The 20,339-nt window shown below is 41.7% G+C and overlaps 2 protein-coding genes across 3 annotated transcripts in view; one reads left to right on the forward strand and one right to left on the reverse strand.

The window, feature by feature from the left end:
* BLTP3A (bridge-like lipid transfer protein family member 3A) overlaps positions 1-3,664 on the forward strand; it is a 54,872-nt gene extending 51,208 nt beyond the window's left edge. The window contains exons 19-21 of the mRNA XM_082226820.1: positions 90-198; positions 517-620; positions 3,172-3,664. Coding sequence (XP_082082946.1) covers positions 90-198; positions 517-620; positions 3,172-3,297 — 339 coding nt within the window. The 3' untranslated portion in view covers positions 3,298-3,664. The remainder of the gene's footprint in view (positions 1-89; positions 199-516; positions 621-3,171) is intronic.
* A 3,297-nt stretch (positions 3,665-6,961) lies between these two features.
* Positions 6,962-20,337, reverse strand: TAF11 (TATA-box binding protein associated factor 11). 2 transcript variants are annotated; one of them, XM_082226891.1, is made up of 6 exons: positions 20,206-20,337; positions 14,184-14,464; positions 11,875-12,005; positions 11,075-11,162; positions 10,043-10,139; positions 6,962-8,740 (listed from the first exon to the last, which is right to left on the reverse strand). In XM_082226891.1, exons 2-6 carry the CDS (start codon positions 14,418-14,420, stop codon positions 8,610-8,612), a joined length of 684 nt encoding a protein of 227 aa, XP_082083017.1. In that variant the 5' UTR covers positions 14,421-14,464; positions 20,206-20,337; the 3' UTR covers positions 6,962-8,609. The 2 variants fall into 2 exon arrangements, with proteins under 2 accessions (XP_082083017.1, XP_082083018.1); XM_082226892.1 differs by having other exon boundaries at positions 14,184-14,410; positions 20,206-20,333.
* Positions 20,338-20,339: the final 2 nt, after the last annotated feature.

A 20,339-nucleotide genomic window follows, 5' to 3' on the forward strand; every position in this document is an offset into this window, starting at 1 on the left:
ATAGGGTATGGAAATGCTTGCATAGATAATATGGTTTCTGCAAAAATTGGAGAGAATAATTTTTATAGCTAATATTCTTTGTTTTGCAGGATGACACTCCTCGAATATACCCTACTTCTCCTGGTCCTGTGCCTTTAATCCTTGCAATGGACCATGTTGTTGTTTGTTGTGATGATGATGGAGTATTCTGTATAAAAGGTCAGTATCATGAATGGCAGTAGCAGTGGCTGGAAGATGCTGCAGCTAAAACAGCTAAGCCTGCTAGAACCTTTAACCCACCCTAGCTTCCTTTTTGTTGCTACCAGTACATTGAGATGATTAATATGACATTTAAGTGATATGTAAAATATTTATTGGGGGACTAAAATTGCAATGTGCTGTTGGATATTGCTGCTCAGCCATTTCCCTCCTTTATCTTCAGTTTCTCATTCTGAAAAAAAATTTGGAGGCTTTATCTTAACATCCACATCCTGCAGGTTATTTCATCGTACTTGTGTTTTCTGCATGACTTTTCAGTTGCACAGGGGGAAGGATCTTCTATGCAGAAGAGGCTTCAGAAAGATCTTAAGAAACAGCGGAGAATTTCTGCAGTTTCAGCAGGAAGCAGTGATGAACTTCAGGTATGCCATATCTTAACAGCTTGCGGTCACTAAAGGAAAAGGGAGGGAAATATAAGCCCCTACCTGCATGTTTATTTCCTTGCTAATGTACTTACAAATATCAGCTCTTGTGTACTCATTTCTGGATATCTCAGTTTCCGTTCTCTTCCCTCTTTTCACATTTCTTTGCAGAAGCAAAGGCAAGCATGTCATTTGCTGATTCTCAGAGACAGCACAGTAGCATTTCTTGCAAAGACTGCTATCTGAAGCAGGATTTTGAATAGATACAATATTTATATTCACCAGTTACCATAATAATGGAATAAATATTAATACATATATCAAAGGGATTAAGAGTGTAACAGATAACACTGATAGCAACGAAAAAAGAGGATGGTTCTATTATAACCATCTTGCATTATGACTTCAAACACTCTTCATCAACACAGTTGGTTCATGTTAATGTATGAATAATAGAATCATTCAGTCTCTGGTACCCAAGACTGGAGTTTTTTTGAAAATGGCTCTGGCAATAGTAGGAAGTAAGCTAGCATACAGGGCAACTTCATTAGTAATAAATGCATTCTTACCCTGATTAATGGCCTTTCCCTCCTATAAGGGAAATTACAATTAACTTGCTTGCATCACGGTTGTAAGAAATGACCAAAATAAAGAAATCTGAATTGTGAACTACATCAAAAAGTGCTGTGTCAATAGTAATAACATACTTGCTTTTTAGAGGAAAACATCCAATATAGTGCCAGCTTACAATGTTTCCCTCTAAAAGACAATTACTTTAGCATTTTATTATTACTTTTTAGTGTTTCTGAGGCTGCAGATTTATTTCAAAAACAATCAATAATTCAGGAAAAGCACTATTAATATTGTAGTTTCCGCTGTGAGCTGTATCGTTGTAAACATTCTCTGCTTATAGTAAAAATCAACAAAATCTGGCAGTTCATTGTACTGTTAAAGTTAATAGATAAGCAGTAAAGTGAACTAGGAACCTGTGTACATATCTCCATGTATAAATCAGAGTCCTAGATAATTTTCTGTCACAGTTTTAGGCTTGTAAAACCTGCTGCATTTTCTTTTGCAATGCCTACTTCGCATTCTTTTTAAGTGTGCATTCTTTTTAAGTGTGAAGGCTCTTTTCCCATGCTTGCGCCACTCCATATACTCGTTTTTGCAGGCATCCCCAAACTTGGCCCTCCAGCTGTTTTGGGACTACAATTCCCATCATCCCTGACCACTGGTCCTGTTCGCTAGGGATGATGGGAGTTGTAGTCCCAAAACAGCTGGAGTGCTGAGTTTGGGGATGCCTGCCTTTTTGTCACACATGAGGCAACTTAATAATGCAAGAGGGACAGATTTGAGTAGAGCAGTGATGGAGAAACACTGAGTGGGAAAATGTAGTAGTTTTAAACAACCACAAAGGTTTGAATGGAACAGGAGAAAGGGGAAAAGTGGGGGTTTAAAACAAGATTTGAGTACAGTGAGAAGGGAATTGAGAGAGGCTTTGTTGTGTTAGCTTTTTGGTGTTTGCCTCTATGTTGTACCCACCTGCACTATTTCTTCTTGTTAAAACTTTTTTAAAAGCAATTCCTCCATGTTCTTCTTTCTGATCTATTCAAACCTCTTCCATTATTTTAAGCCACGTTTCCCCTCTCATTGTCTCTCCTTTCTTGCTTCTGTATCACAGCCACTGATGTTATGCAATCTGCCTTCTCTTCCCACCATCCCCCATCTTGCTGTGACTTCAGCAAATCCAGGATTGTGATTTGGTGCTACAATTCCTGCATTGGGTGCTGCATAATGACAAGACTAGTGCAAATATAGTATAGGGGGTGTGTGTATATACACAAACATGCACATCCCAAACAAATAGGTATCGGTACAAAATATGATGCTGTTTTGCATTAATTTTTATTTTAAAGATGAAAGATACTGTGGCCTTTGCATTGTGCACTAAAAATCTTAGTTCATGGACATCTGGTTGGCCTCTGTTGCAAACAGGATATTGGACAAGATAAGCTCATGGTTCTTCTTATATACTGATGCTGCTATTGATGGGCTAATGTTCAGTCTTGATGAATCTAATGTTGATTATTATTATTTTGCACATAATTTGATTTATATGCTTACGTTACAATTTGAATAGTAATGGAAAACTTAAAACCAAAAGCTGGGCAGAAAAATCAGGGATTACTCTACAGAGAATCGTGCTCAGATTTTCAGGAACTTGAATAATGGTCCTTGATTGCAATCTGCTTTTCCTTTCTTGAGATCAACACGCAAAGTGTGTGTGTGCGTGTGTAATATGAAGCACTTTTTAATTTGATGAAGCACTTAATAATTTCTGAAATAAGAATTACTGCATTAAAAAGAAAGTCACTGAAAGCTAATAGCTATTAGACTAGACTATCGGCAAGTACTCCTGCTGGGGAAGTTATCTCTTTGAATAATATGGGCATAATGCCTCACTATCCAAATTGTGTCTTGCAGTTCACAGCTTGAAAAATACTTTTATCTCTCTTCACCCCCACCCCCGCTCCTTATTTTGTCTTTGTAGCTAAAAGAAGTTCCAGCTTTGGAGAGAGAGCTACAGGTCACAAAAAAAGCCCTTGCAGAAGCCAATCTGGACAAAATACGCCTACTACAGGAAATAAGGAAATATGATCCTCTCTTCCAGCTTTGACAGCAGAGGACTGAGCTACAGATGCTCAGGGCAACCAGAGATCACCAGCAGCATAAAAAAGCTTGCTTGTTACATTACAGCTACCTAGGCCATCTTCAATCCAGAGTAACTGCCTTGAGGAGCAGAAACAGTGTGCCATTACAGGAGATGGAACATGGAAATGGACAGGCAGTGAGGAAATGCGGGAATATGATGACCTGGAGTGTTCGGTTTGCAGCCCATGTCCAGATAGCATGCAACTACACTTCAGCTGAAACATGGCAGCATTGAATCTAAAAGCTGCAAAGCCAAACAAGGAAGAACTAGGTTTCTGTCCCATTCAAGTTGTCTAAAAGTGGTGCTGAAAAATGAATAATCTTTCTCATCATCTGCTTCATTCCTGCTTGAGGTGATGGGTAGCATTGGGGGCATGTATATTATACACCAAAACAGTAAGGGTCAGTCTTCCTTGCTGAAGCATTCTTAACCATTGAAAATAAATTTCATGGAGCTTTGGTGCAGCACCATGAGCCTGAGGCATAGAAGAACGAGGGGTTGGGTACAGGCTGAGCACAGGAAAGGGTGCTAGGAACAGAAAGTATAAAATTAATCAGGCCTGATATGCGTTTTGGTGGCCGCAGTTTCCCATTAAACTGCCCCCCACTTGTCTTTTCCAGTAAGATACTTTTAGTGGAGCATTTCACTAGCCTTCCTCCCACTTCTTCATAAGCTCAGTTGACCTTCACCATTGCCTTCTTGCAGTATCACAACCCTTACTGGGTTCAATTTAGTAAAAAGCTGCACATGTCCTGTCCTTGACAGCTGAGACATGTTGGAAGCACTTTTCCTTTGCATTACACTACACAGATAAGCCTGGACAGCACAGAGGAAGTGGGTTCTACCAATTACCTCTAGGTCATGCACCGTCCTTAGCAGTTCATTTGGTAAATCATGAACCGCAAACTATGTTGCAACTTTCTGTAATCCAGATTAATGCTGGTTGAAATTGTTCTAGTGTGCGATTATGTAGAGTGGCTAAATGCTCAACCCTTTCTTCTTTTTGCTGTCACTCGTTTGCTATTTGGAATGAATGAAACAGCAATTAAGCTCTGGAACAGGCTTGGCCAGTGCTAGTTTTCCTGGATGTTTCCATAAAGAGGTTGTGTCCAAAACAATTTTAGAGGGGATTTTGCTCTGAAGCAGTTTTAACAAGGCATGATGAAGCTTACATAGAGGGAAATGGTAAAAGCAAGGAGGAAAGAATGTCTCCAGGGATTCCAGCCTTAGATGCAGCCTGTAAATTAGTACAATATGACTCTCCAAGCAGTTAAAGCCAGTCTCAGGCAAGTAAACACAGTCTAACAATTTACAACAGAAGGCCTATGCTTGCTCACTATACATGAACTAACTATCATATTGAAGATTACAGAAATTAGATGTTAGTTAAGCCTCTAATGAATGACAAGCCTATAATGAGTTCTGTGCCTGGTTGAATTATTATTCTATTATTTATTGAATTTATATACCGCCCTATACTTGGGGGGTGGGTCTCAGGGCAGATCACAGAATAAAATCAAGATATAAAACCACAAAATACCTAACAAAAATAAAAACAACAACCCAGTAGCCTTCCCCCCTCTAAAAAAACCCCCACATTTTAAAAGGGCATAGGGTATAAGTCGTGAAGGTATATTGTACAACACTCCTGGAACTGGGGGAATGAGCAAATGTGTGAATGCTAACTCACACTTCTCACCCTCCTCCACCAGCCATTTTGTTCTACTTTTTAAAATTTTGTGTTACCGTTGATAAACACACAACTCAACAAAATGTTGGTTGTTGGCCAGTCTCTGAAACTGACTTTTTAAGAAAACAGCTATACTGTACATCCATATCCCTAAGAAGCATATGAGACCCAGTAGAGCAAGGATGCTGAACCAGTGGTCCTCCAGGTGTTGCTGGACGAAAACTCACAAGAACCCTGATTGTTGGGCATGCTGACTGGAGCTCGAGTCCAGCAGCAACTGGAGGACCACAGGCTTCCTGCCCCCACAGTAGGAAAACAAATGTGGAAGAGTGGTGGCAACCCCTCTTGTGAAGCCCTGCAAGATTAAACTGGATAATACAGTCCTGTGCTACACTCTGCCAAAAATCCACCCATAGCACCTGGCTTTTCGTACCTTTGGATATGACTACATTTAATACTTTTGTGGGTTAGTCTTTGTAGTGTGCTAAGACACTTTTAATGTTGTATGGATGCAAAACAAACTGCACTACATTCTAGCAACAAGAAGGGATTGCCAATTCTTCCCAAACCATATGCTTAGATGCAAATTCAAAGGCTGTTCTTGTCTTTGTGAATGATTAGGCTGATGTATACGTGCCTGTGCTGACTTTTGATAGTTTTTATCCCTAAAAAGAAAATGTAGCTATAACATATAGGCCTGAATGTGTTCTTACACAATTTTCAAAAAGTGGTTAATTTTAGAATATTAAAACTGGAGACAAAAGAATCATGCTTAATACAGGTATACATAGATGTGGCTGCTAAAAGTATGATATGGATTAAGATTGGTCAGATAAGAGGAATTAGTGGGTTTAGTTTAAGTCAGGTATCTTACATTTAGGGAAGAAGTTTCTACTACTGCACATGTTGGATTAGTCAGACTGGGTTAAATTGTCAAAGATATTTAAAGGGTAACCATACACACACATGACTGGTTTGTTTTTATTTTTTTAAAATAAAATCACAAATCATAACAGTGGAATAAGTACCATAAATAGTCTGAGATATTAATATAGAGTTCAGAACAAAATGGAGCATGAAGAGGGTAATGGGCTATAACATAATAAGCAATCTTGCTGTAAATTAGTAGTATTTTAATGGTTAACCAATCTTATCCAGTACTTATTAAACCGTTTGTAGCTGGAGGCAATGCCATTCCTTAGCTATTGCTGCAGAATGCATCTTTTTGTGTCTGACATCTGCTTGTCTGCCTTGATCTGATTGCCTTGGAGCAGTCACTGTGTGACCTTCACTATGTGAACCAGAGAGCAGCTTAAAACAATTTTTGTTCTGAACCGGGGTGGGAGTGTGGGGGAGAGACTCTGTCTTCAGCTGCCTCAGATAATTTGCTAGCCCTCAAGGCTAGCAACGGGCTGCTGTACTCCAGAAAGCTTTGCCAGCTGTGCTGTGGTGCTGTCACTTTCATTAATTCATCAGTGGTGATTTCTGCATATCGGGCTGCATGTGCTGTAGCTTCTGCTTGTTCATTTTCTGTGCAGTGAACTGTGCTGATGCCTTTTTCCTAAGGCATCCTATTTAAAACACTCCCTTCAATCCCAAGCCACACACTGGAGTAAGCATGAATCACCCTCTCCATATTGGAAAATGCCCAAGTGGGGCAGCCCTTCTTTAATGCAGTGGCAAAAAAACTCTATTAAAAGAGTAGTATGTATTACTGTTGGCTCCTATGTATAAAACCACTCTTGCCTAATGAACAGAACTGTTTTTGAAGTCTGTAAAATTTATCTTTATGGGGTTGACAGTGCAGATCATACTATTTGTAGTATAGTACCAAAACAACACACCAAATACATACATCTTAAGTATAGTCATGCACTTTCTGTGAATTCAACAAGTAAACAACTAGTTGTTAAGTGTACTACGCATAGAGTATTTCCCCCTACATGCAGTTGCTGATCATGCAGTCCAACAAACCTGAACTTTCAGTAAACAATTCTGCATATGCATATCTTCTATGGCTAAGAAAGAAGCAAAAATAGTCTTGGCCATGGTTAGATTTTATATAGGCCACCCACTGCTTTTTCTTAACTTGAATGCTAAAAAATAAAAACCTATCTTTTGTTGCAAAATGCAGCATGTTAAAACATGAAAAAACAGATGTATAAGAATGGTACACAGAATTTAATTGCACAATGCATTCATGTATTTTTGTCCTGCTGAAAATAGTTTCTTAGCAGTTTCCAATATCTTTTGGGGGGCTTAAAAGAAGGCAAAGCATAGGGAAGATATACTGGTATGTTAAGTTTATGGTGTGACTTGTTTGGTTTTAATTACTGATGGTAGGAAGAGCCTTGCTTATCAGCTTACTGTGGTGGGCACGGTCCAGATGTTTCCCCCCAACTGAGGATTAATTTATTCCTCTAAGTTTACTACTGGAATAGGGAGGAAATCCACTGAAGCTGATACTGAGACGCTGGACTACTAAACTGCATTACTGTTCTGTTCTTAAAGACACTCCCTTTTTTAGTGCTATATTTAAATGTAAAAAGAAGTGAAGAGCAAGACTTACTACTTTGTAATACCGTAACTTATATACCAAGGGATTCTTACTTGTTGCAAGGCTCTCCTGGTTTCTTGTGGCTCCTGCTGTAACTATGACCAGGAATGCTACAAGCACAGGTAGAGTACTGGGGTACAAGGCTGACTTGAATCTAAACTAAAGCATTCAACAGTATTGGATTTTGCTGCAATATACTTTTCCCTCCTATGATTGTATTGGTTCTGTGAACCACTTCTGAGTTATAAATTAAATTGATTAACTCTGTTTCTGCTGATTTATTTCTCAAGTTTTAACTTTCCAGCATCATAGTCAGGCTATTGATCTGATATTCAGCAGCTTATCCTTTTATTGCTGTTGCTGCAGCTACAAAAGGCGAACCGTGCTTGGCAATATGAATTGATAAATGGTACATATTATGAACATATTTTCCAGTGAAGCATATTTGTTCCACCTTTATTAGAAAACATCAAAGGCAAAGTCATTACACAACTGCATCCATTACTTTAGGTAGCTCTTTATTGGTTTTTGGAGCTGCGCTTGCCTGCTCGATTTGATTATGGCACACTCTAGGAGTTTTGGGTTGACCAGGTCTTATATTTCACACAACTTGTAAGTTTAATATCAGAGAACTGGATGCAGAATCAAACATTAGTCTCAAGAAAAAAATATTAAAAAGTAGTTCCTTTATTAGAGATGATTGCCATTACATTTCATTCTTAGCAACAGGAATTTTCTTATTTAGTTGCCTTTGTTCAATAAGTATAAACTTACGATGGCAATGTTTTATACAGTTTATTGACTGCATACTTAAATGTTTCTGTACTCAGTCCAAATATAGCATGCAGTATAACTTCTATCAGAATGACCTAGAATTTCATAAGTAGTTTATTAAATGTTTCCCCCAGTAAGATCATATACGTTTAGATGGCTTTAAGCAATCTGAAGCCACCATCTGCAAAAGTTATTTTCAATTATTCAAAGGTGAATGATTTTCATCCCACTGAAGACTCTTCGCCAATCTCCTCTTCAGTGAAAAATAATTTTTTTGTATTTTGAATTTGGGATCTGCCCTCGAGACTTCAATCGTCTGACTGCTTCACGCATGTGTTTGGGCTGCAGAGGGGGTGATTCTCCCCACTTTTCACATACATCTAGTGCTGAAAACAAACAAGTATTTTATATCAGTTTGTTGGTTCAATACATCTTACATACCCCCATTTGGTTACAAAATCTGCCTTATTTCTACAAACATTTTAGCTTTAAAAGTAGTTGATACGTGTGTATATTTCTTTACATTCTAACAATCAGGCATACTAGTGCAGTGGTACCTTGGGTTACATACGCTTCAGGTTACAGACTCCGCTAACCCAGAACCAGTACCTCGGGTTAAGAACTTTGCTTCAGGATGAGAACAGAAATCGTGCTCCGGTGGTAGCAGGAGGCCCCATTAGCTAAAGTGGTGCTTCAGTTTAAGAACAGTTTCAGGTTAAGAACGGACCTCCAGAACAAATTAAGTACTTAACCCGAGGTACCACTCTATTTAGCCGATAGACTAAATGGACTAACAAAAGGTCAGATTCACTAGTCAGTGCAAGGACTCCCAGTAGCACAACAGGTGTTTTCCATCTTCATGCATTCTGGAGGTTCCGGAGATCCCACAGAAGAGCACATGGGCAGAAGAGAGGGGAGATTGTTCCATTATGCGAGCAGAAATGCTTGCGCTGACAGAACAATCTCCTTATCCTGAATTCCGCCCCAAAGCAGTTGACTCTACTTTAGTATATACTCAGTTTCTGTAGCTATGTAAATACTATAACTTGCATCTGAGAATCAAAATGTCAAAACAGCAGTTTAACTTCGGGGCAGGGGATGAAGTACAGTCATACCTCCGGTTGAAATAGCTTTGGGTCGAGCATTTTCGGGTTGCGCTCCATGGTGACCCAGAAGTAACGGAATGCGTTACTTCTGGGTTTCGCCGCTTGCGCATGCGCTCAAAATGACGTGCATGCGCGGAAGCAGTGACCCGCGCACGCGCAGATTGTGTTCGCTTCAGGATGCGAACAGGGCTCCGGAATGGATCCTGTTCGCATCCAGGGGTACCACTGTACTGCATACCATTACTATGCTACCAAAACTTAAAAGATAAACGCAAGTGGCTTAAGAATTCTTCCATTTGAAGAGAATTTAGATAAAATTGAATAAGTATTCCCTACCATTGGGTAGAAAATTGGGCACATACATAGGATAGAATGGGTAACATCCTATTTTTGTGTTTAGAAAGCAAGTGCTTAGGTAAATTATTCTTACTGTTACACTGGGTTAATAGCCATATTTCTCTTAAAACTACTGAGCTATTGCAAATTCATAGAAATGAAGAACTGCAATAATATTTCAGAATAAAGGATTACAGAAAACCTGTTTAACTCTATACAAGTTTTAAATATTCTTCTGTTACTCACCTTCTTCTACTACCTCTCCAACAAAGACTTTGGAAATTCCTGACATGGCGATAACTACATTCTGAGAGACAGAGGTTCCAGTAATTGACTGGATCAGCTGAGGAGGGGAATGATAATTTGATTTTAAAGGGTTAAGTTCTTTATGTTCCAATCACAAACATTACTGGCAATGACAACTGTGCTGCCACAGGGTTTCAGCATAGTTTATGTCAGACTGAGGTTTAAAATTCATAATCTGTGTAACGGAAATATTGTATCTATTGGGTTGTATCCTGCTAAGTCGTCATGTGTCCTAAATGGGGAGGGGAAGAGGGCCTGCCAAAACAATCCAATGAGTACACTGAGCTCATGTACATGAGTACATGAGTACATGAGCTCAGTGGGCGCAGAATACCGTATTTTTCGCCCTATAGGACGCACTTTTTCCCCTCCAGAAATGATGGGGAAATGTGTGTGTGTCCTATGGGGCTTTCGCTGAAGCCTGGAGAGCGAGAGGGGTCAGTGCGCACCGACCCTTCGCGCTCTCCAGGCTTCAGGAAGCTATCTGCAAGCCTTGGGAGCCCGCGGGAGTTCCCGCTGGGCTCCCAAGGCTTGCGGACAGCAGCCTGCAGCCCGAAACCCAGGGAGCGCAGTGGAGCGCACCCCGGGCTTCGGGCAGCTCTCAGCAAGCCTTGGGAGACCAGCGGGAGTTCCCGCCGGGCTCCCAAGGCTTGCAGATAGCAGCCTGTTCTGGGGGCTGGGGTTGGGAGAAGCTCGGGCTTCCCCCACCCCAGCCCCACGCCTAGGGGGGGGGATTTTTTTTTCTTTATTCCCCCCCCCAAAAAAAAACTAGGTGCGCCCTATGGGTGGGAACAAAAAGGAAAGAAGAGGGGAATTTTATATAGCATGCAGGAAGCGGACATGGCTGATTGACAGTAATCCTGAAATTAAGCACTCCATACTGCAACATTTTGTTGCAGGTTCCATTTGTACATGATAAGATACAACTCGGCAAGCTGCTTTACTTTAAATTGAATTGGAACAGAACCGTACCCGTTTAATAGCAGCCTTAGGAAAAGCTGACCGGCGATACATCTCGTAACGATTTAGTTGTTCTTCAGAGAAAGAGGAAACAAGAATTCTAGAAAGAAAAGACCAATTACAGTATACCCCAGATTTAGAAACAACACGTTTACCCTATACACATCTTTATAGCTACAAAACTGCATAGCTTGTGAAGTTGGGGAAAGACAATGGTAAAGTACTTCATTTGAAAGAATCTGGAAGGGGAGAGTATTGTGCAGTGCCACACGATAATTATTCCTTCCTATGTTACAGTATGAATCGTTCAATCCTATACATGCCTACTCAAAACTGTCCGACTAAGACCAATTTTTTTAAATTTATGCAGCTTTTATGACACTTTTCAAGAGCAGGGCTCCTTCCAAAGCCATTCTGAGGAAATAAATTATAACAAAAATATGATAAAAACATAATCAAAATCCAAGCACTAACAATCACATACAAATTACAAGTTTTTTTTATGGGACTTACTCCCAGGTATGTGTATAGGATTGCTACCTCAGTATTTCTTGGTTGTAAATTTAATTTCCAGTCTGATCCTATGCATACTTACTCCAAAGTAAGTCTCACTAGTTACTCCCAAGTAAGTATGCATAGGGTTGCAGCCTCAGTACCACCTCCTTCCCACCCCACCCCCCCCAAAAAAGGCAGGAAAATCAACAGTACTGTTTATCTACAAGACATTACAGCTTATCTTACAAGCCTCCTATTATACAAACCATTTAGCATTAATAAAAAGATTTATGTCATGTAGATGTAAGATTACTTACTGCATTTTTTGAATCTCATCTTCATCTACTTTATGTTTTTTCTCTTTTTTCTCCTTTATCTCTATTTTTATTTTCTTGGCTGCACAAGGCTGTGAAGTAGACTCCTCTGTTTCTTCGTACTCGGTTTTAATCTAGTATAAAAAAACTTGTTCAGCTTGGCTATACTGTTGGTATGTTCAGATTGGTTATAGTTATAGTTTCTAATTAAAGTTGTCATGTGCAAAAGATTTTCATTATTTTTATTATTAGTGCCACTCTTTATATTGCCACATACATGTCGTGACTTGCGTAATTTATTAAACAAAAGATAGAACAAGATTTCAACTTCTTCAAACAACTGAACTTTAAAAAAAAAAATCCTTCTCTCTCCAATGTTGAGATTTTATTTCAATCAGTGTCTTGCACAGCATGGAAGCATGCGGGAGGTGGGGGGAGTAGACATACCCTTCGGCATTTCACTGATAAAATACTAACTTTCGTATAAAAGACAATTCTCATTCCAAGGGTCATCATGCAAGAAGCACCCTGTCCCCTTACACATAGCTAAAGGGTATTCTGTGCATGCTGTTACACTATTTTAATTTATTATGTTACAGCCTTTCTTGCACTAGCGTTGGAAGCATGGGTTCTTAATAGACTGGCAATAAAGTGTAACAAGGTGGTATCCAACAAAGTGGTTCTGTTAGCACAAGGATTTCTGTTTGTGCAAAATGGAACTTCCCTTTCTTTTCCTCTCCCCATGCAATTCCACCCCCCCCCCAAAAAAAAACACTGTTCTGGAGGGTTGAGGGAACCACTGGCAGAGAGATGGATGTGAAGTTCCACTGCACAGCCAAAAGTCATTGTACTACTGGAGCTATTTAAAGTACTGCCCTTAAAATTTAATCCTTACAGAATAACCAACTTCAACACAACCATCAATCTGGAAAGGCAACTGCGATGATGAGGAAATGGAAGTCGAACAATGCAATGGTATCTTGTGTTCATGAACTTCAAGTGTAGTCCAAACAAGATTGAATTTGAAGATACCTCGGGCAGTGTATTTATGCACACATAAATAAGTAAAAAAAAGACATGACCAGAAGGCAAGATGGACAAGATTTACCAGTTTCTAGGGAGGTTATGTTTACTATTCAGCGTTGCAGTAAAAACAACAGAGTCTTGTGGCACCTTAAAAGATTAACAGATTTATTATGACACAAGTTTTCATAGATATCAAGTGCAGAAAGAAGTATGGTGCAGGAGCAGCCCTGACATCCTGGCCTGGGCACAGTTATTTGCTCCATTCTTGGATCTGATCAGGGGAAGGGGTACAAGACAGAATGTGCATGAACAGATGAAGTTATAGATCCTATAAGTCAATTAAGAACTAGGGCCTGAGCTTGTTTTCCTCCCTCCCTCTCTAGCCCTTTTTCTTCCTATGTCTTTTAGATATTATGCTGAAGAGTGGGAACTGTCATAGGAACATATGCTCTACCAATGAGCTATGGCCCTTCCCCTTTCCTTTGTAAGCTGCTGTAGGAGCATTTTTGGCTAAAGAATAAACGCCTTAAACAATATATAAATTCATCAGATGCATTGAACATTATCCTTTACTGTATTGCATGAATGCAACACATGGGGAGGTGAGATGGTAAGGAGGGAAAAAAGAAGTAAATGAAACACAAGATTACAGCCAGTGAGGATGGAAATGGAGCCTGAATGCAAAATACGCAAAGTGACACTTTATGGCAGGAGTGACAGGGTCAGTCTGTCCATTTCCCAGACATTTAAGGTCTAATTCAGCCGTGGTGCACCTGTAGCCCTCTACATGTGGTTGGACTCCCAACTCCCATAAGCAGAGGCAGAATGGCAGTGTTTAGGGATGAGAGGAGCTTTAGTCCTAGGGTGATCTATAGGTTCTCCCTCCCCACTCTGAGTTGTGAGTGGGTGTACTTTTTGTAGTCCATTTCCCTCTAATCTCACTGGTCAAAATCCCCTCTTTGTTTATATGCCTACCTGCAACTGAGGATAACTTCTCATGTATCTGATGAACTGGATACTTTGTCCTGTAAAGCTTATGACATAACTAATTTGTTAAGTCTTTAAGGTGCCACAACATTCTGGCAAGAATTACCATTAAAGAGATGCTGTCTCTGATAAATATGGGCAGTTGGAGCACAGGGAACCGGGGAGGGGAAGTCCAACCACCTTTCAAGTCGGAATTTAGCAGCAGCCCATCGACCCCCAAAACAAAAAAAGAATAGCTGAAAATCAAGTCGAAGAAAAAAAGGGTTAATGGGAGCGTCGCTTCCTTCTCTTCTACACACCTCTCGAACCTGCGCCTCCTCCTTCACCACCACAGGAGCCTTCTCTTGCCCCTCGGCTAATTCCGCGGCGAGGATAGAGGACTCCTCCGCGGGAGACGGAGAAGATACGGCCGGCGGAAGAACAGCATTCTCCGTACGAGATTCTGCAGCTTCAGCCATTGTTCCCAGGAGGAGGATCTGTCGCGCTCTGGTGACGTCATCGGAGATGCGCCCTCCACCTCCGGTCTCTGTTTCCATAGCAACACATCACGCCCAAGCATAGGAAGGGGAAAATAGATGAGCTTGCACGGTGAAAAATGCCAGAAAGGCGACCGTCTCAGTCGGGTTCAATGAAAACAATACTGTATTCCCGTTTGAACAGTGGAAATGCTGCAGAGCATCACACAGGGAGAGTAGCAGCCACTGGGCAAGGGGACTTTTGGGTTGCTGGCTTATTTTTAAACTGAACTTGAATATTAAAGTGGATGGTGGATCTTTAAAATGTGCATCCTATTCACCAACTTGTGCATCTTTGGACATGTTTATAAGTCTTCCTTGAGGCAGCTAGTCATGACCAAAACACAGAACCCAAGACCGTAAAGGTGGATGCAATTCAAGGACGCACATGACTTTGGACCATACTTATTTGTTGCCATGGCCAGTGATGGACCTACATTTTGGGGGCCTTGAAGCCAGAACTGTCATAGGGGCCCCTTTGCAACCAGCAATGAGGTCTGGGTAACCACTGTTATCTTCTTCAGTGGGGTTGTTCTATGACAGACCACCACACCTTTATAACTACTGCCTTCTCAAAGTTTGGGATTGTTGAACTATATACAAAAATAAAATAAAATAAAATAAAACACTTGAGGATATATATTTCTTTGCCTGCCATTAAAAAGCCCACAATGTAGGCACCTGGCAAGCCTCTCTGAGGAGGGCATTTCATTGTTCTTTAGTAGCCAACCAATGTATCTACATCACTCCAAAAAGGAAGGAAGCCCAGGTCAGAGTTCATACTTTCAACTCCTGTGGGGAAGTCATTTTTAAATTCAGTTTCAGAGGTAAAGTATGTAAAGGGTTAACTGCATATAAACCATACATTTAAAGCACATGGCTTCCCACAAAAGAATCCTGAGAACTGTGGTTTACCCCCCAGCACCCATAAGAAAGTACAGTTCCCAATTCTTTGGAGGATGCCATGTACGTCAAATGTATTGGTGGAATGCTCTGTCACAAAAGACTAGGGCCCTGCGGGACCTGACATCTTTCCGCAGGGCCTGCAAGACAGAGTTGTTCCGCCAGGCCTTTGGTCAGGGCGCAGCCTGACTCCCTCCTCTGGCAACCTGCACAGAATTTTGCTTAATTGGTTGCCATCAATTTGATTTAATTAATTTTATAATGAAATATTTTTAGATTGTGTGATTATTTGACTGATTATTTGATTGTTGTTAGCCGCCCTGAGCCCGGCTTCGGCTGGGGAGGGCGGGATATAAATAAAATTTATTATTATTATTATTTATTATATGCAAGGTATCAACAGGAGGTTAGTGGGTGACCAGGGACGCGGACTTATAAAAAATATTGGGGGGGCCGGGAAAGCTCGTGAAATGCAAATAAGCTCATGAATATGCAAATAAGCTCATGAATATGCAAATAAAGTGGCGCCGCCCCCTCATGAGCGAATAGGGGAGAGCGTGCTGCTGCCTATTTATCAGCTCCGGAACAGCTGATATGCGGGAAACCTGGGGCTAGAGGCAGGAGCCCCCGCCCCCGGGGATTCCCTAATCTCGCGGGGGACGGCCGGGGCTCTCCGGCTAGGGCGCGCGGCTGGCTGGCTGGCTGGGGAGGGAGCAGGTGGGGAGGAGGCAGGGGACGGCGGCGGCGCCCGAGATTATTGGGGGGGCTGAGCCCCCCCAAAAATTTTTTTGAGGGGGCTCAAGCCCCCTCAAGCCCCATGGAGTCGGCGCCTATGTGGGTGACTGACTGTTTTAACTGTCACATTACCGTACATTGTCTAAAAGGTAGCTCTGAGAATGAGGTTCTGTCTTTAAATGCTGTCACTGGGCGTTTGAAAACTGGTGTAATTTGATGGGTCAGGTCATCCCATTGAACTAGAGTTGGGGTCTGGTGAGAGGGGAGAATTTCACCCAAGTCTGAAGTGATTGACTGCAGTTAGAAATAAAAAGGGCAGCCTCAAGCCACAGTTAAAGTTGGCAGGTGGATGGGTCACAAGTCAGTCAGTGGAAGAAGCAGCAATAGAGCTGGAAGCTGGAGCCAGTGGGAGGGCATCTAGACTTAAAGGTCTGAGAGAAAACAAGAACACTAAATGGAGCTGAGGAGGTATATGGGGGAAAGGGAGCATCCCAGAGACAGCCTTTGAGAGAGCTCTGAAGCCAAGAGTCAGTGATGCTACTGAATGCAAGTGCCTGAAGGAGGAGAGTCCTGGACCTAGGTGAAGAAGGTGGCCGAAGTCCTGATAGAAGCCTGAGAGACTCCAGAAGAAAGTAGACCTGAGTGAGAACTGCAAGTCTTTGGAGCATAGTTGGTGAGTGTTAACTGAATGTGTTTAGGGAAACTGGCTATAGATTTAAATAGGGGGACAAACTAAATCAAAGCCAGCTTCTTAAATAAAAGGTACTCTTATGGTGTAACTATTCTGAGTTAATGAAACAATTACCAAGTAAACATCTAGATCTAGTAACTGTACAAACATCAGCATATGTTTATATTGAAACAACACATAATTTTCTATGGGGGAATTCAACACAGCACTATGGTCAGTTGTGCCTGACAGAATGATCTATCCTCTCCTCCTCCTATATGCTGTTCTGGGGTTTTTTTCTAAAAAAAAATAAAAATCCTGACCCCCAAAGCACAGTGGCATGCTGGGGAACAAAGGGGATAAAGCCTTGTTGCACTATCAACAGTCCTTCTGCGGGCTTCTGCTGGCAGGACCAGTTAGTTGAGTCCAGCCCCATTTTTAGGCCTGTACATAGCTACCAGTAGGTAAACTGAAGTATTATAATTGACTTGATATTTAGATACATGGTGGGGCAGTGGTAATGGGGTGCATAAATAAGTAAAAGCTTTTAGTTAAAGATGAGAAAACAAAACAGGTGTGTAAGACCATGCCCTCTACAATAAGTAATGGCAGAGCTGGAAGAGGCAGGATGATTAATCAGAACTCATGATGAGACACTTTATCAAACTGAGGAGAATTTTCTTCTATATTTGTACATTCATTTAGTATTTAAAATTGTAAATCACTTTGGATGACATCACAGAAACACAAAAATGCATTAAAGTTAAACCAATAAAATAAAGAAGGGAACACATTTTGTGTCAAGATTTTTTCAGGGGGTAATGTATCATGGCTGTACTAGAGAATACAAAGAAATCAGAAAGCTCATATACAGAACATAAGCTGCTGGTATTTTAAATGCTTTTGAAATCCTTGCCTACATGTTGCTTAACATTTGCTTATATAGAGATGCTTTAAAATGAAGGATGTGTTTGTCATTGTCTGCCTATATACAGTCTTGGTCTAATAGTCTAGCTAAGCTGTGGTCTAAACCACAGAGCCTAGGGCTTGCCAATCAGAAGGTCGGCAGTTCAAATCCCCGCAATGGGGTGAGCTCCCATTGTTCGGTCCCAGCTCCTGCCCACCTAGCAGTTCGAAAGCACGTCAAAGTGCAAGCAGATAAATAGGTACCGCTCCGGCGGGAAGGTAAACGGCATTTCCGTGCACTGCTCTGGTTTGCCAGAAGCGGCTTAGTCATGTTGGCTACATGACCCGGAAGCTGTCTGCGTACAAACACCGGCTCCCTCGGCCTACAGATCGAGATAAGCGCTGCAACCCCAGAGTAGTCCGTGACTGGACCTAATGGTCAGGGGGTATCTTTAAGACCATTAAAGGTGTGTTCTACATAAAGCAAGTTTATGAGTACACATTCAATGCCAGATGAAGAAAAAGCAGTCCTTGGGAATGAAAAATGGTATATAAACACATTTAATATAATTGTTGGGCTGGAGTTGATAGGAGACAAACTAATAAAGATGGAGGTATTCATATACAAGCTGACTAGCATCGTGACAAGTCACAAGAACCACTAATTCTTGCAGTGTGGCTATTGTTATCACACCAAGGTGTGCAGGCATCAAACCCCTGCTACCCTAGGTGAATCAGGCCCTCCACTTGGAGCTATGTAGACAACAAAGCAACAGTAGCACACTTTTCTTCTTAATGCAAAATCAAGCATAGAACAAAATCACCAGAGTTTCACCACAGCGGGGAAAGTTATTTTAAGCAGGGAGGGACAATCAGCAAGGACTTATGGAGGCAGACTGTACGTTTTAGAAAGTGGAAGACTGCTGTAATTGCTTGCAGTATGCGCACACACACACACACACACACACACACACACTCCTGTCCCGCTATTGCTTCTGGTCAATCAGGTTTTGCAAGGTTTTGTTGTGTATCAAAACCTGTTTGACCAGAAATTGTAGAACAAAGGAAAACAGTGTGCATTCTGTGAACAACAATGGCTCTAACTTAAACTTTCTTAAAACCATTGTCTGTCCTCAGTTTCAGAGCTAATTTGAAAACAACCCTAAAGTTTTCAAGGTCATTATTTGTGTACACACACACACAGTATATCACACATAGACATACTGTATGGACACCTTGGGAAATAACAAAATCTAATGGAATATATGAGAGGTATGGAATAGATGGGCAAAAGCCTAGGGAGCTGCTTTTCTGCTTTGGTCCAGTACTAGCCACTTCAAGTGGCAGCTGCACTCGGAAGTAGAGCTGGGAACCTCTGGCCTACAGGCCTATCATGGTGACATCACTTGATGATCAGAGCAGTGGGAATAAATTGTTTGCAGGGCACACAGCCAAGGCAGCAGGATTTTATCTCCTTTCAATCAGCTCATGAGCAAGGTATGTGTGTGTGTTAAATCCTGCTCAAATCAAACAGGCGTGGCAAGGGCTATCTGAAAACTCCCTGCCGCCTCTGCGCTGCTGGTTTTGTGTCTGGTCTACTCCAATTCTCTTGTTTGCTCCCTTGTCCAGGCTGAGAGGGCTATTTTAGTTCTAGCTGCAGAGCAGGGGAAAGTGTGTGAGTGTAGTTTCTCTGAAACCACACTAAAAATGACTGCTCAGGTGAAGTATTTTCAGTCTCAGTCCTATGACCCTCTAACTAGATAAGTCAGAAAGTAAACACTGAGCAGAAAAATCCTACTTTGAAATAAAACAAACTGCATTGGCCAACAAGGCATTGTAAAGGTACTGAAGCATCTGCCAACATGTTTATTTCAGCTACTGCTTTTCATAGTTTACACAGCCTACTACTGTCCTTAGGCTTTCATTTCTCCACCCCTCACTCTAAAATTCCAGGATTAAAAGCAAAACAGAGCCTGAGAGGGTAACAGAGGTAAACAACATTGTGCCTCCCTGATGCTGGATTACAACTCTCATAGTCCCAGACCATTAGGCCTAGTAGCTGGGGCGGACAGGAGCTGCAGTCTCCTAACATCTGGAAGGCACAACATTGACTACCCCTGGGGTAACACGCAGTCTGGCTAGCAAGGCTGATTCAAACGTTACCAACTTCCTACGCAGAAGGTGCCGTTTGCAGGGTAACCACTTGGTCCTTAACAGCTATAGATGTTTTGCCTCCATAGGTGGGAGCTGTGCCCAACTGCAGCTGCCTTGCATGCCCACATGCAGCGAAATAGCTACGTGTACGATCTCCATACGTTACAATCTACACGCAGGTTTCCCCACAAACGACGTCCTGGGGGGGCGGGGAACCAAACAACAGCAACAACAACAACCAGTAACTTGTGAGGCAGCTGTCGAGCGATCTTCATATGGGAAATTCTTAGCTCCTTTGTCCTTTTCATCCGAAGAAACCTGCTGTGGACTTGGAGCGGACCCTTCGATATTTCTTGCAGATGGCCGAAAGTGACGGGGATGTTCCGTGTGATCGCAGTGGGGGAAGGGTAGTAGCCTCCCACTTTTACCTTGCCTTACCTCATCCTTTCAGGAAGCAGCCACTGAATGAAAGGGAATTGCCAGCGTGTGTGTGTGTGTGTGTGTCTATGTATAATCGAGGCTGCCTCCCTCCCTCCTTGTCTTGGGTAGTGCTGGGGGCAGGCGCCGCTCGG

This window comes from Podarcis vaucheri, assembly GCF_965113315.1.
Source record: "Podarcis vaucheri genome assembly, chromosome: 6".
NCBI classification, from domain to species: domain Eukaryota; kingdom Metazoa; phylum Chordata; class Lepidosauria; order Squamata; family Lacertidae; genus Podarcis; species Podarcis vaucheri.

Bases quoted from the DNA above. Each gene is read 5' to 3' on its own strand.
- TAF11 (XM_082226891.1), bottom strand. From the start codon at position 14,420: ATGGAAACAGAGACCGGAGGTGGAGGGCGCATCTCCGATGACGTCACC. The intron at 12,006-14,183 runs GTGTGTAGAAGA...TTTTTATACTAG, and splicing joins AGGAGGCGCAGGTTCGAGAG to ATTAAAACCGAGTACGAAGA. The intron at 10,140-11,074 runs GTACGGTTCTGT...TCCCCTCCTCAG, and splicing joins CTAAGGCTGCTATTAAACGG to CTGATCCAGTCAATTACTGG.